Source organism: Colletotrichum higginsianum, chromosome 10 (assembly GCF_001672515.1).
Source record: "Colletotrichum higginsianum IMI 349063 chromosome 10, whole genome shotgun sequence".
Lineage (NCBI taxonomy): Eukaryota > Fungi > Ascomycota > Sordariomycetes > Glomerellales > Glomerellaceae > Colletotrichum > Colletotrichum higginsianum.
The window spans coordinates 262,307-277,382 of NC_030962.1; the positions used below are offsets into that span (position 1 = coordinate 262,307).

The window sequence follows — 15,076 nt, forward strand, 5'->3', positions numbered from 1 at the left end:
GGCAGCCCGCCCCGGCATTTTGCCCAGAGCAAAGTCCCCAGTTTCTCAGTCCGGATGCAGTCACAGTGACATTCGACATGTCGTCTTCTTACCCCGTCACGCCCCGTGCAGCGCCGCCCGGTTATGACTGGTGCCGATGAATGGCAAACCCAACCCAACCCACAGTCTGCGGTTCGCAATCCCAGTAGTCTCCGTCAGCCAGACTGCGGCAGAACTGCCAGAGTATCGCCGGCGATGCGGGCGTCCAGTCCATGTCGCCCCGAACCTCCGCTGCACTTGGCCCCCTTGGTCACCGTCGGCGTCAACGATAGCGAGCAAACCCTGGCTGGTCCTTTGGATGCGGCGACAACAGATACCAAAGTGGCGCCATCTAGACATCTCGACGAATCACCGCCCTGTATTTGCGGCCTGAGTCCCTGCCAGGGGTGTCTGGACGAGCGGCCAAGCCCAGAAACAGCCGCCGCCGTAATTAATCTCCCTCAAAGATTCGCGGCAATCCGTCCCGTTTCACGGCTTGGATGAGAATCCGACCTCTTGCGACAGGGGCGGCCAAGGAGGGCATGGCTGAGCAGAATGGAAGGCTGGAGGCGTACGCCGGCAAACCCACTAAGGAGGGGGGCCATGACCCATGGTCCACGGAATGCCCGTCGTTTGATTCGACTACGGATCCATTCATACTACTTGATCCTCACGATCGATGGACTGCGGCCCTCATCTAAGTAACGTAACTATACTAACTCTCTGACTGACGAGGGAGGGGAGTTGCCGGTTGATCGCCGCAGGTCGCATCGTATGCGTTCCAAGTTCAATCTACTTGTGTTGAATTGCAGGCCGACCCTTTCGTCGCTGTCTGTCAGGCACTTTGCCTCCAGCCGACACAGCAGCACCAAGATAAGTATGTGTCGTGGCGCCTTGCCCGCGTTCCACGGCACCCCCGGCCCCCCTCGGCGCGCCGTCCGACCATTCATCGTGAGGCGGCGCAGCAACAGTCAGGAACAGGCCACGGAGGCACCAGTCCCCTGGCATGCAGTGGTGTTGCAGTGCGGCTTTATCGTCAACGGGTCGCTGATGCGCGATTACGATTTGCCCATCCGAGATGCCGCGATAAGGAAAGGAAAGAAATGCCTCTCGCTCTCTGCCTGTCGCCGGCTAACCCCTCGCTACTTAGGATGCCCCCGGTAAAAGTCCATGAGGAAAGGCTGAGTACGTTGACAGACGCCTCATTGCTTGCCGTTGCGCCAGCCGCGGCCGCCGCCACATGTTCCATGTTACCCTTTCTTTACTGTTTGCTTAGAGCCTCGGCGGTTCCAGGCCGGACGGAACCGGCATGGCATTTCTCCAAGTCTCCATGTCTCCATGTCTCCATGTCCCCCATCCATCCCCCTCCCGAGAGCCGCAGCCGACAGGAGATGGGGACTATGACTTTACGGAACGGGCGTGCTGTATTACCCTTTTGACGGAAGGCGGCGCCGTGTGAACAAGCAGCAATGGCGACAATGGGCAGCCCGCATCAGTGTCTCGGGTGTTTTACCAAGCACTGCGAGGCGGCCATACTACAACCAGGTATCCGCATGCTGGGGCGAGATACACCGGGCTGCTAACAGGCCTCGCTGGGTGGCATCTCCGCGCTGCCGCGCTCTCACTCTCCTTCACTCACTGACACCCACTCACACACATACAGGCATACAGGTAGGCACACCATCTGTAGCCAAAGCCTCTCGCACATGCCACGCTCGTGATGGCTCACGGGTGACCATTCTGGGCTCACGTCTGCCTCCGGGCGACCATTATCATTGCCCTTCTTCCCCTGGCCCGGTGGATCCATTGTCGTCTGACGGACATGGGAATCGAAAAGATCCCACCATCCAAATCGATCGAAGCCAAGAGCCGAGGCCAGTGAAGCAGGCCCGCGCAACCCCAGGAGGCGCAAAAAGCAAAGGACGGTCATTCCTCACATGCTATAGACACCAAACATGCGATGGCCAATGAGTTGGTTTGTCTGCTGCAGCTGCCATGAGGAAGTCTTTACCAACACGTAACCAACACCAACAGACCTCGAACAGTAGGATGGATGGGTGAAAGGGCCGTCTTGCATCTGACCCCTTCTCCTGGCCCAATCCCCATCATTCCCCCCCATTCATCCACAATCGGCATCCCAATCCAAGCCGACGGAGAAACAGAACCACTCCCCCTCCCTCTGGTAGGTAGTTGTTTAGACCCCTCAAGTCAACAATTGTGACCTATGAGCGAGTGTTCTTCTTGATGACACCCCCTTCCCCTGCGCCCCTCCCCTCCGAGTGAGAAAAAGAACATAGTACATAGTACGTATGATGGCTATGCACACACCTCTTTGACGAAATGCTGCATCTTCGTTGGCCTAAAGGATGGCAAGTCGAGAAGCTAAGACGGCGCCGACGGTGTTTCAATGAAGCGGAGACTTGCGAACGAAAATGACGGTTGACCATTCGCAGCATTGCCTGGAAATACTGGAGATGATGGCATGGCTGGAGGGGAAAGAGGGAAAGGGGGGAAGGGGGGATGCGGCGTTATGTCATGGCTTCAGGGCAGTCCTTGACTTCCTTCACACAGTGGGTACAGGCAACAAGTACTCTGTACCCGAGGCACAGATACAGATACGACACTCGATGCGACGAATCCATGGTGGAAATGAGGTACCTCGGAGGTACGTACCTTGACGTAGGTCGTGGAATGGGGTACGTATCGCTGGCATCACAGACGACGTAGTGTAAGTTGCATGGGTGGGCCCTCCCCTCCACTGCCTCTTGCTTTCCCTTTACAGCCAGCGCCCCACTGTAGTGAGCCTTTCACACGTCAAGGACTCATGGTCATCCATACCATGGTGTGCTCCCTGGAGACGCTCGCACTCTATTACATCGTGGTGGCCCCTTCCCTTCTCGTGAAGGCGACACTCTCAGAAATATAAGTAAACCAGTTCCCCCCGTTGTCCTGCAATCGAGAATTCCTCATCACTTCACACCAAATCTCTTTGTTCCTCCATTCGGTTTTAATAGACCTTGAAAGCTGTATCCATCCACTTGAGGCTTAACTCGATCAACAATACACTTCTATCACACCACACATCTTACACACAGACATCTATTTACACATCCATCATGTCGACACAGCATCAGAACAAGAAGGCCGTCCACTTCGGAGCCGGTAACATCGGCCGTGGCTTCGTCGCCTGCTTCCTCCACAACTCTGGCTACGAGGTTGTCTTCGCCGATGTTGCCGATTCTCTCATTGACAAGCTCAACGAGACCCCCTCATACCGTGTCATTGAGGTCGGCGCTGAGGGCACCAACGAGAACACCATCACAAACTACCGCGCCATCAACTCAAGAACTCACGAGGCCGACTTGGTCGAGGAGATTGCCACCGCCGACGTTGTCACGTGTTCCGTCGGCCCGAACATCCTGAAGTTCATCGCCCCGGTCATTGCCAAGGGCATTGACAAGCGACCCAGCAACCTGGCTCCTATCGCTGTCATTGCCTGCGAAAACGCCATTGGCGCCACCGACACCCTTGCTGAGCACATCAAGGACCCTCGCAACACTCCCGCCCACCGCTTGGAGGATCACCACCAGCGCGCTCGCTACGCCAACTCTGCCATCGACCGCATCGTCCCTGCTCAGGACCCCAACGCTGGCCTGGACGTCACCCTCGAGAAGTTTTATGAGTGGGTTGTCGAGCGCACTCCCTTCGAGGAGATCCCCAGCATCGAGGGCATCAACTGGGTTGATGAGCTTGCTCCCTTTATCGAGCGTAAGCTTTACACTGTCAACACTGGCCACGCTACTGCAGCCTACCACGGATACAACCGCAGCAAGCGCACTGTCTACGACGCTCTCCAGGACAAGGCCATCATGGCCGAGGTTCGCAAGGCGCTCGAGGAGACGAGCAACCTGATCATCAGCAAGCACGGCATTGACGAGAAGGCTCAGCGCGAATACGCTGCCAAGATCATTCGCCGTATTGGCAACCCCCATTTGGAGGATGCTGTTGAGCGCGTTGGCCGCGCTCCTCTCCGCAAACTTAGCCGCAAGGAGCGTTTTGTCGGCCCTGCGGCTGAGCTCGCCGAGAAGGGTCAGGACTGCTCCGCCCTGCTCCGCGCCGCCGAGATGGCTTTCCGCTTCCAGGACGTTGAGGGCGATGATGAGAGCAAGGAGCTCTCCAAGCTTATGTCCGAGAACGGACCCGAGGACGCTGTTACTAAGATCTGCGGTATCCAGCCCTCAGAGAAGATCCACCCCATGCTTGTCGAGGTGGTTCGCAGAGTCCAGGCCGACAGCGAGGAATGACTAGCTGCGAAACTGTGACGAGTGTAACGATTTAACGGCATTGGGATTCATTGGAGTTTAGTAGCATATATCCTGGGACACAGGCGAGGCGTTTCGGAACTCATCTCATGGTAGCGCATGTTTTTGCGTAACCACTTTTCAACAAGCTATCCAGCTTGACAGTTGGAAGAGATATGTAGACATTGGACAGAATCTGAATTCAAAACCCGTCACATATTTTAAACCAAGAAATCTGCCTTGTTACTCATCGTAATGTGTGAAGCAATTCATTTGAAAGCTGACAACTAGATTGATGCGCATACAATGTATCAGCGCACTCCACGATCATGATTGATGATTTGCACCTTCGCAAAAGAAAAGAAGAAGAAAAAAAGAGAGAAAAAGAACCCTTCCCCATTCTACTGAAGTGAATCTTTAAATCTGAATTGTAATGAAGGCAACTCTAATCAATTCCACTTCGTATTTCAAAATCATGCCTTACCATTGTTACGTCTCCGGCTTGCTCTCATTCATCATCGGAAGCGGGAATGACATGGCATCTTGCTAGTGGCGCAGAATGGCTCAGAAAGGCGCAAAAAAGGTAGACATAGGTGTGGCTGAAGAGCTGGGGACATGTGGCTGATGCCTCGAGAAAAGGGAGAAAGGCCGTCTACGTGGCTCAAAATGTCTGTGCCTTAGGCAAAAGCCACCTCACTCAGGCACCAATCAGCTCCTGAACCTCGCAGCGGTAGGGACACATCTGTTGAAGCTCCAAATACCGACTTGGCCAAAATTGCGACGGCCAACAGCTCTGGAAGCCATCAATTCCCACGACACACCCTCCCGAGGACATTCCCCCCTCCCGATTCTCCCTCCGCGACCGGCTTCCAGCTGCCTCTTCTGGTTCTATTGCGTCCTTTGAAATTGGCTGCACCGGAACGCATGATCCCCCCTGCTTGAACGCCGTCACCCAGCGCGAGAACACATACCCCACCCACTTCACTCTTCGAGGACAGCATCGCCTTTTCCGCAATCTTTCTCTCCCTTGCTTGGTATAACGCATAGGTGGCCACGATGAAGGTCGACGTCAAGGTACGAGCCATCTCCAGTTCCAGGTTCCTGATCTTGCGCATCTGCATGGGCGGGAGCTATTCGAAGGGGGAGCAGGAGCCTTTCACAAGCTGCCGCACATTCGCAGCTTCCGCTAGTCCGTCCTCTCCTGAATAGCTTCAGTAGCTGACCTGGCGTGTTCGTCCAGCGACAATTGTTCGCCCGCAGCGAGCGGGTAAAGGGCATCGACTTCCACCCTCAAGAGCCATGGATCCTCACCACATTGTACAGCGGCCACGTCTACATCTGGTCGTATGAGACGCAGCAGATCGTCAAGACGTTCGAGCTCACCGATGTGCCCGTCCGAGCCGGTCGATTCGTTGCGAGAAAGAACTGGATCGTCTGCGGCTCCGACGACTTCCAGATCCGCGTGTACAACTACAACACCTCGGAGAAGATCACCTCGTTCGAGGCTCACCCCGACTACATCCGCGCCATTGCCATCCACCCGACACAACCCTTCGTGCTGACCGCCTCCGATGACATGACGATCAAGCTGTGGGACTGGGAGAAGGGATGGAAGTGCGTCCAGGTCTTCGAGGGTCACGGACACTACGTGATGGGTCTCGCCATCAACCCCAAGGACACCAACACCTTCGCCTCGGCCTCCCTCGACCGCACCGTCAAGATCTGGAGCCTCGGCTCCGCGACGCCCAACTTCACCCTCGAGGCCCACGAGGCTAAGGGTGTCAACCACGTCGACTACTACCCCCATTCCGACAAGCCCTACCTCCTGACGACGTCCGACGACCGCACCGTCAAGGTCTGGGACTACACCACCAAGTCTCTCATCGCCACCCTCGAAGGCCACACGAATAACGTCTCGTTCGCGTGCTATCACCCCGAGCTGCCAGTTATCATTTCCGGTTCCGAAGACGGCACCATTAGGCTATGGCACGCCAACACGTACCGGTTCGAGCAGTCTTTGAACTACGGCCTGGAGCGCGCGTGGTGCGTCTCGTACCAGAAGGGCAAGCAAGGTGTGGCTGTCGGGTTCGACGATGGTGCCGTCGTCGTGAAGCTGGGCCGCGAAGAGCCCGCCGTGTCCATGGACGCGTCAGGAAAGCTCGTCTGGGCCCGCCACAACGAGGTTGTTTCTGCCATTATCAAGGGCGGAGGTATGTCGCGGCCTTCCCGGGGACACCTGCAGGTTTCGTTTACTGACCGAGTGCAGATGATACCATCAAAGACAACGAGCCCATCTCCCTGCCCGTCAAGGAGCTTGGCACCTGCGAGGTGTACCCGTCGACCCTGGTCCACAACCCGAACGGCCGCTTCGTCGCGGTCTGCGGAGACGGCGAGTACATCATCTACACGGCCCTGGCGTGGCGCAACAAGGCCTTCGGCTCCGCGCTGGACTTTGTGTGGGCGTCCAAGGAGAACACGAACGACTTTGCCATTCGGGAGTCGGCAACCAGCGTCAAGGTGTACAAGAACTTCGTCGAGAAGCCGGGCGGTCTTGATGTCGGTTTCCAGGCCGAGGGCTTGACTGGTGGCGTTCTTCTTGGGGTGAAGGGCCAGGGCGGCATCTCCTTCTTTGACTGGCAGACGGGCGGCCTTGTCAGGCGCATCGAGGTCGAGCCTAGAGAGGTGTGTTGGCTGTTGTGTCTGCTGTCATCCTGAAGCTAACCTGGAATAGGTGTACTGGTCCGACAGCGGCGAATTGGTGGCCCTCGCTTGCGAAGACACCTTCTATGTCCTGCGCTTCTCGCGTGATGCCTACGTCGAGGGCGTTCAGAGTGGCCAGATTGACGAGGATGGTGTTGAGTCGGCTTTCGAGGTCATCACCGACATCAACGAGAGGTATTTTTGCTCCGTGGTGCTTGTTTATCCGCAAACCAGGCTCGAGACTAACACGAGGACAGCGTGCGAACGGGAGAGTGGGTTGGCGACTGCTTCCTCTACACCAACAGCACCAACCGCCTGAACTACCTCGTCGGCGACCAGACGTACACCGTGTCCCATTTCGACCAGTCCATGTACATCTTGGGCTACATCCAGCGCGACTCAAGGATCTACCTGGCCGACAAAGATGTTGGTGTCACTTCGTTCGCGCTCTCGCTGCCCGTTCTCGAGTACCAAACCCTGGTCCTTCGCGACGAGATGGAAACTGCGCAAGAGCTTCTGCCCACCATCCCTGCAGACCAGCTTAACAAGATCGCGCGCTTCTTGGAGGGCCAAGGCCACAAGGAGCTGGCGCTGGAGGTCGCCACGGATCCCGAGCACAAGTTCGATTTGGCCCTCGGCCTGGGCCAGCTGGACACCGCCCTCGACCTCGCCAGGGAAGCAGACGTCGAGCACAAGTGGAAGACTGTGGGAGACGCTGCCCTTGCCGGATGGCAGGTGACTGTGGCACAAGAGTGCTTCACGCACGCAAAGGACTTGGGCTCGCTGCTCCTCCTCTACTCCTCCACGTCGGACCGCAGCGGTCTTTCAAAACTGGCCGAGCAAGCGCAGGAGGCTGGCGCCCACAATGTTGCCTTCAGCTGCAAGTGGCTGCTGGGCGACGTCGCCGGCTGCGTTGAGATCCTTACCAAGACTGGCCGGTTAGCCGAGGCCGTCCTGTTCTCGCAAACATACAAGCCCAGTGTGACGGCGGATGTCGTCAAGGAATGGAAGGAGAGCCTTGAGAAGAGCAAGAAGGGTCGCGTCTCCAAGATGATTGGTGTACCGGTGGAGGACGAAGAGCTGTTCCCCGAGTGGGACGAGTGGCTCCAGCTCGAGAAGCAGGGCGGCGCAGCGCCTGAGGTCGCCGAGATCAAGGAGGTCAACGGAGCAGAATCCCCCGAGGCTGCCGAGGAAGCGGAAGAGGCTGACGAGGCCGAGGAGGACGACGTGGAGGAGGAGTCTGACGACAAGGAGGTCGAGACGGAAGAAGACGAGAAGTAGGAAGCTTTGTCCTCGGTGTCTCAAAACGCAATTTGATTAGGGACGGTGCGGGGATTGTAAAAGGCCTTAGATGTCGGAAGTTTTGGTCCTGCCTCGACGGGCGTTGACGGTAATGATCATGCCTTGCAAATAAATGGAAGCTGTTTTTCGCGTCTCGTCTGTTGTTATCAATGGTGATGCAGCCAGATTGGCTTCAATGTATCCAGAGTCCCTAAGGATCTGACTACCAATGGTGTAAATAGTGCCATGATTCCTTCGGTGACGACCAATTCCAAGCGAGAGCCTAGTTGTCCATTTGTCATACCTAGTTGATTAGATGTTGGGCTTCTGTTTCAAGGGAATGATTCTGTTCTTTAAGTCCCACCATGCGGCCTTTTGTCTGATATAATTGAATTCCAAGACAGGACAGACAGCTATGCGAGGTGACCCTAGGAAACCATACTGACGGCGCTTTCACTTTTCTACACGGCTTTGCCTCCTCCCTACCTCATGGATGAGCTTGGTGCTTGATATATTCACGACCGAGGCTCTCCCTCCCTCCCTCTCCAAGTCCGAGACGTCACATGTGCTTGGAAGCCAAACGCTGGTGCTCCGAACGGGAGATGTTGCTTGCTGTGGAGACTGCATATATGGAGAGAGAGTATTGCGTGTGGCTTTCACAAAAGCCACCCACACACTGTCGCCTCTCCGGACTCCTCGCCAGGTTGGGCCGTCAATACATCAAGTTGACCTCGCCCTTGGAAGCCGTCCTCAAAGCCCAGTCCTCGAGCCGGTCGAGCCCCCAAATGCACGTGAACAGGTGCCTCGCGAACTCGTCCACCTCGGCGGCCGCCGCGCTGCGGAATAGCTTCTCCCCGTCGCCCGACTGCACGAAGAAGTCGCCATCGCCGGGTCCGTCGCCGGCACCGGCAGCGAGGTCGCGTCGGAGCGCCGCCCACCGCGGGGCCGAGGGCGCGTCCCACAGCCCGGCGCGGGCGGTGAAGAGGGAGCCGCCGGGGCACACGCCCCACTGGCCCTTGAGGGCTTTGTAGACGCCGATGGTGCAGCCGACGACGATCCAGGTGCGCCGGATGGACTCGGAGAGCACCCAGAGGTTCCAGGCCACGAGGTTCGACTCGTACGTGCTGTCCGGGCCGGCCGTCTCGGTCGTTGCGGCGTCGTCGTCGGCGGCGGCGGGGGGTGAGAACGAGGCCGAGGAGGCGGGGTTGCTGGGGCAGAAATTGGAGTGAGCGGGCATCCAGCCGCGCGAGAGGGTGGTCACGTCCGCGATGGCGGAGTCCCAGAGCTGTCTGCTCCAGAGGTCGAGGATGGGGAGGTGGGACTCGGCGGCGGCGCGCTGGCTGACGTCGCCGTCGTAGAGGCGGAGGACGGTGTAGACGTGCAGCGCGTGGACGCGGGCGAGGTGGTCGCGCGTCTCGAGCGGGGCGGGGGGCTGGGCGGCGACGAGGGCGGCGGCGCGCTCGTCGAGGACGCGGTGGACAAAGGCCTCGTTCTGGGGCGTCTTGTGGTGGCAGGCGACGGCGGTGGTGAAGGCGTCCTGGATGCAGGCGGGGAAGTGGCCGCCCTCGGCGTAGAGGGCGCGGTGGATGAAGGGGTTGTGGCCCTGCGTGGCCCAGCGGCGGACCCAGGCCTGCAGGCCGCGGTTGAAGTTGGTCATGACGGCGGCCGGGTAGGCGTCGTGGGCCGGGGTGGGCCAGTGCTCGATGCGCCAGCTCGAGGGGGCGAGGAACCACCTGTTCTCGGCGAGGGAGGTCTCGGCCGCGGTCGGCTGGGTGTGCTGCGGGAATTTGTTGTGCGTCTGCCGGGAGGGTTCGGAGGATTCCTGCGGCGGCGAGTGTCTGGCGGGTGACGGCGGCGGTCCGGTGAGGCCCGACGACGACGACGACGACGCGGGTTGAAGGCCGAGGGTGGTCGCGGACGTGAAGTCCAGGTTCAACCAGGGCATGCTCCCCCAAATGCCGGCGGCGAGAGACCCGGCATCGAATTCCAGGACATCGACCATCGTGGCGGCATCGTTGGGTTGATGTTGCTGCTGCTGCTGCGTAGGAGTATCGAGGAATGGCCTATCGTGGTGGAGAGGGCGACGCCTCTTTGTGACGGGATACTGGCAGTCCACATCCCTGTCATCGCAGCGGGTACACATCGGGAGCCTCTTGTCGCAACGGCGTTTGGATTCCGTGCAGGCTAGGCAGGCCTTCTGCTTGATGAGCCGAGCCATGTTTCCCCCGTACCCCGGAGTCTGTCTTGGGCCACGATAAGCTGATGCGGAACACTGCGTGCGAGTGGGTGTCTCAGTCTCAGCTCGCCCTGTCTGCGGTGTTGGATGAGTGAGTGTCCGTCGTCGTATGCTCGCCGGAATTCGTCATCGAGTGTGACGTTGGAAAAGCAGCCAACGTTGACGTTATCGAAGTGACGGAGAGGACCAATCACGCAAAGCGAGAACCGAACGAAGGATTCCTGCTGGAGGTGGTGGTGTCGTAGGATCTGTAGGATGATGACATTTGTCAGCCGTGAGATTATGCGGGCGCGGCGGTGCGGTAGGTGTAAGCAAGCCGGCCCCACACAGACCGATCCGGTGCGGGTCCTTGCGGGTGTTTTGCGGGTTTCGGGCGGAAGACTTGCGGAAGGCTTGCGGGCTGCCGCAGCGGCACGTCGATCGTGTTTCTTGCGGGGCATGACGCAGCCGTAATAGTGGTAGTAGGATCACCGCATGGAAACGTCTCTATTCTGCTTACCGAACCGGTCAATGAATGACAAAACATTGATTACGCCTTCGCCTGGCGCTTGTACACACGCATAACGTTTTCACGTCATGGGCCGTTGGGCAGAAGAAGTATAAGAGAGTGAAGTATCTGTTGACTTAAGAAATGGAATCACAGCACCGACATCTTCTTCATCAATCACCAGACGGAACACATTAACACCCAGTTCTTTACCTTTGGAAATAACACAAAGTCCCTTCCATCTCAAACAAAACACCTACACAACTTCCTCCACCCAAACATTCGCCATGGACGCAGCCATCGCCGCCGCCGCCGCCGCCGAAGCCGCGTTGAAGTCGACCTCCCCCTTCGAGACAGGAATCACCTTTACAAAGACGATCCACAGAGAGCCGTACCCAACCATCTCCCCCTCCCGCCCCGAGCTCTCCCAGGCCGGCCGCACCGTCCTCATCACCGGCGGCTCCATGGGCATCGGCTTCGCCATCGCCAAGGGCTTCAGCCAGGCCGGGGCCAAGCGCGTCATCATCCTCGGCCGCCGCCAGAACCTGGTCGAGGAGGCCGTATCGGACCTCCGGAAGGAGTTTCCCAAGGTCCAGTTCGACGGGCTCTCGAGCGACGTGGACGACCTCGCCGACACCGAGAAGCTGTGGAAGGGCTTCGAGGAGGACGGCACCGTCATCGACGTCCTCGTCCTCAACGCCGCCAAGATCTCGACCGGCGGTGCCATCCTGGCGCTTGGGAGGGACGACGTCTGGAGCTCCTACACCATGAACGTCCGCTCGCTGCTGGACCTCACGGAGAGGTTCTACAAGCAGAAGAACGGCGGGGGTCGTCAAAAGGTGCGGTTTTCTATCTATCTAACAGGGGAGGGGCAATGCCGCCTGCAGCAACACAATGCTAACCATTCGCCCCGCAGTTCCTCGTCAACGTGTCCACCGAGGCCACTCACAACTTCACCAAGGCAGGCCCGTGGCCGGCCTACAGCGCCAGCAAGAACGCCGGGACGATCCTTATCCAGCTGATCGCCAAAGACACGCCGCCGGAGGAGATGCAGGTCGTCAACTTCCATCCCGGGGTGGTGCGGACCTCGGCCTTCATCAACGCGGGCATCCCCGAGGATTTCTATCCGTTTGACACTGGTACGCTCTCTCCCTCTCTCAGATAAAAAGGAAAGTAGTCTGGTTCAGTTTCGACCTCATGCTAACAAAAATGGGTGTTCTGTAGCGAGCCTGGGAGGGAACTTTGCCGTCTGGGCCGCGTCCGAGGAGGCGCGCTTTTTGCACGGCCGTTTCGTCTGGGCCAAGTGGGACGTCGAGGAGCTGAAGACGGGCGAGATCGGGGAGAAGATCCGGAAGAACGACCACTACCTCAAGGTGGGTGTTGTCGGACTTCAAGAGTAAGCGTCTGTTGTGCTGGAACCACAGTGCACCACAAGGTGACCTGTTTGGTATGCCGTTCGCAGGGAGTGGTGCGTTGGATATAAGTCATCACGAAAGCGCAGCGAGTAGTCTGGATTTGGGATTCCATTACTACACTATGCTCCCGGAATAAACTATCTTGAGATATTTGGCTGGTCTGTGAGCTACAATGCCTTGCCCCGTTTATTTTCATAATATCTTTGCTTGAATCCAAAGGACGGTGAGCAACTTGGTCGAACGAGCAAGTCATAGAGCACTTTTCAAACTGTTACGTGAGTCTAGATGAATAGACATGTGAAACGAAACCATAAAAGTAGGTCTGTCAGCTGCTAAACTACTTGAGGATTCTCATCTTTCCTAGCTGGTAATATGTAGTATTGAGTAGATGAACTAACCAATTAATACAAACCGCTGATTTATCAATTCAATTCGGTTTGTTTCAGTTTATTTGAATTTTATTCGTATGACAAACACTTCGCTTCTTCATCCACGAGCAACCACCATGCATTTTGCACCCCTGATATCGAAACCCTCCCTTCTTGGACTGTAATCACCGCCATAGTTTTGGACTTACTGTGCTATAGTCTTACACACATAGTTTTTTGCTGCGGTCCGTAACTAAAGGTAGGAATTCGAGAAAGTCTTATTCGAAAAAGAGTTCAGCCATGCTCAGCACTTCCGGCTTTTGGCCTTTTCCTAGCCTCCCGTCACGCCACAGCCGCAGCAATGAAGCAAGTCCGTAGGAGACGCTGAGGGATAGAAGGCTCCCAGAAGAGACTTCAGACCCTACCCTACAAGAGAGTAACAAAACCGAGTGAATTGCGTTTCCAGAGGCCCAGCCTCACCCAGCTGTAGTGCATCACCAGAGGTAGCAGACAACCGTCACAAGTGCTGCTGCGAGCTGCAGCACAGCCGGCGCTGCTGCAGGTATTCCCGCACTCGCCGCGCCACTCGATATGGTCCCCGTGGGTACAGATGTAGCGGTGGCAAGGAGCGTTCCTGTCGCGACGGAGGTGGAGGGAGGCTCAACCGTCTCGCTGGCATTGCCGGAACTATCCAAGGTCAGCTTGGGTCCGGTACGAGGTGGCTAACGCTCCTTTCGAAGGGGGAACAAACAGTAAATTCTCAATTATCGCATCAGTCGAATACTGTCTGAAAGTGACGAAGCTGCCGTTCTCCTGCAGGTGATGTGGTCAGCGGGTCGCCCGTCGTGGGGTACTTGGAAGGGTTTAGGAGGGGGCAGACCTTGGGGATGTACTCGGGGAAGCCCTCCTCAATTTGCTTGAGCGTGCCCCATGATACTTCGCCGTCGAGGTCGTAGGACTGGTTCGACCAACCCGATCCGTTGACGGAAGAGTAGATGAGAGGAGCGTAGTCCTGGTCGTCGTTGGGGTGCGCGGTGGTGTTGGAGTTTGAGTGGGCGAGGAGGGTGGTGAACTGGTTGATGAAGCCGTACCCGATGCTGGGCGTCACCGTCACTGCGTTGGTCAATATCGACATGAGTCGAAGAGCCGAGTAGGCGACGTCGACGTCCTCCCAGTTCTCGACATCAGCGGCTCCGGGGTTCTGATTGTAACTGCGTCGCGGTTAGCACCCAGCACAGCAAGCCCCTTTGGTAGAGAAGGACAAAAGGGCGACGAGACTTACGGCCATGCGCCGACATGGATGTTCGGTAGCTGGGCCTGTATATTGAAGGTCATGGTGGGCTGTCATCCCATCGTCAGCTGTTGCGCGCGTCAAGGCAACGGGGCGGGGGACCATCGCCTGTTCGGATAGCCAAGGAAACCCACGCGAAGATGTTCCCAGCACTGCAGCATACCGACGCGCCCGATCTTGGTGTCGACCACCATCAGCCCGTCATCGCTGCCGTCGGACCAGAGTCCCCTCTCCGTGCCGGATGGCCTAAGCTTGCGACGGTTGATGAGCACCTCGCCCTCGGGGCCGAGGAGCGCCTGGGACATGTAGATGAAGTCTCCCACGCGTTCGCTGAAGCCGAAGGAGACGTAGATGGCATTCTCGCGAGCGGCGTCTCGCAAGGCCTTCCACTCGTCGGAGTCGACCACCAAGGAGTTGGCGACGTACTCCTCGACAAGGGGGAACATCCACTTGGCTTCAAGAGACTTGGGGTACCTGGTGAAACCGTAAGCGTCTTTTGAAGGCTCATTTTTTGGTATGTGTTGGCATGGACGATGCGTAGATGGTGGCGTATCACTTACCCAGGGAACCAGAGCTCCGGGAAAGCCACGAGGTCGGCCCCGTTTCCGCGCGCCTCGGCGATCAGCTTGGTACCGTACTCGACGGTCGCCTTCAGGTCGAAATGGCCATCGGTCCAGTTCTTGTTGCCCACGGGCAGCGGCCATCCTGCAGGGGCCGCGACCACGGCGGACAGAGTGATGTTGGACTTGTCAAAAGTGCGAGCCGCCATGATGTTGACTGCGGAGGTTGGACAAAAGACGGAAATCTCGTTCGTTTTTAGAGAAGCTGATCTAAGGAACTGTCACCGAAGGGTCCGGGAAATGATGTGAAGTCGAGATGATTCTGTCTACACAATGAGAGGGGACGCAGAGTATCATCACCGCTTATATGGACACGCCCAAGTCCGCCATTTCTCCATCGACCACTTCGGTGGGTTCGC

At 57.5% G+C, this 15,076-nt stretch overlaps 5 protein-coding genes across 5 annotated transcripts; 3 read left to right on the top strand and 2 right to left on the bottom strand.

The window, feature by feature from the left end:
• Window positions 1-3,134: 3,134 nt before the first annotated feature.
• Window positions 3,135-4,322, top strand: CH63R_13527 (mannitol dehydrogenase domain-containing protein; the record flags this gene model as incomplete). Its single annotated transcript, XM_018308501.1, has 1 exon — window positions 3,135-4,322. The coding sequence occupies one exon, from the start codon at window positions 3,135-3,137 to the stop codon at window positions 4,320-4,322; it is 1,188 nt and encodes a 395-aa protein (XP_018150819.1).
• A 1,053-nt stretch (window positions 4,323-5,375) lies between these two features.
• CH63R_13528 (Coatomer WD associated region) lies at window positions 5,376-8,300 on the top strand (the record flags this gene model as incomplete). The annotated part of the gene is made up of 5 exons (XM_018308502.1): window positions 5,376-5,393; window positions 5,560-6,529; window positions 6,586-7,001; window positions 7,051-7,214; window positions 7,277-8,300. The coding sequence occupies 5 exons, from the start codon at window positions 5,376-5,378 to the stop codon at window positions 8,298-8,300; spliced, it is 2,592 nt and encodes an 863-aa protein (XP_018150820.1).
• Window positions 8,301-9,012: 712 nt separating this feature from the next.
• CH63R_13529 (RNA polymerase ii mediator complex component) lies at window positions 9,013-10,976 on the bottom strand (the record flags this gene model as incomplete). Its single annotated transcript, XM_018308503.1, has 2 exons — window positions 9,013-10,484; window positions 10,532-10,976. 2 exons carry the CDS (start codon window positions 10,974-10,976, stop codon window positions 9,013-9,015), a joined length of 1,917 nt encoding a protein of 638 aa, XP_018150821.1.
• Window positions 10,977-11,310: 334 nt separating this feature from the next.
• On the top strand, window positions 11,311-12,423 carry CH63R_13530 (Short-chain dehydrogenase; the record flags this gene model as incomplete). The annotated part of the gene is made up of 3 exons (XM_018308504.1): window positions 11,311-11,862; window positions 11,940-12,162; window positions 12,248-12,423. 3 exons carry the CDS (start codon window positions 11,311-11,313, stop codon window positions 12,421-12,423), a joined length of 951 nt encoding a protein of 316 aa, XP_018150822.1.
• Window positions 12,424-13,300: 877 nt separating this feature from the next.
• Window positions 13,301-14,866, bottom strand: CH63R_13531 (Nitrilase; the record flags this gene model as incomplete). The annotated part of the gene is made up of 5 exons (XM_018308505.1): window positions 13,301-13,507; window positions 13,591-14,017; window positions 14,089-14,123; window positions 14,232-14,571; window positions 14,658-14,866. 5 exons carry the CDS (start codon window positions 14,864-14,866, stop codon window positions 13,301-13,303), a joined length of 1,218 nt encoding a protein of 405 aa, XP_018150823.1.
• Between the last annotated feature and the right edge of the window lie 210 nt (window positions 14,867-15,076).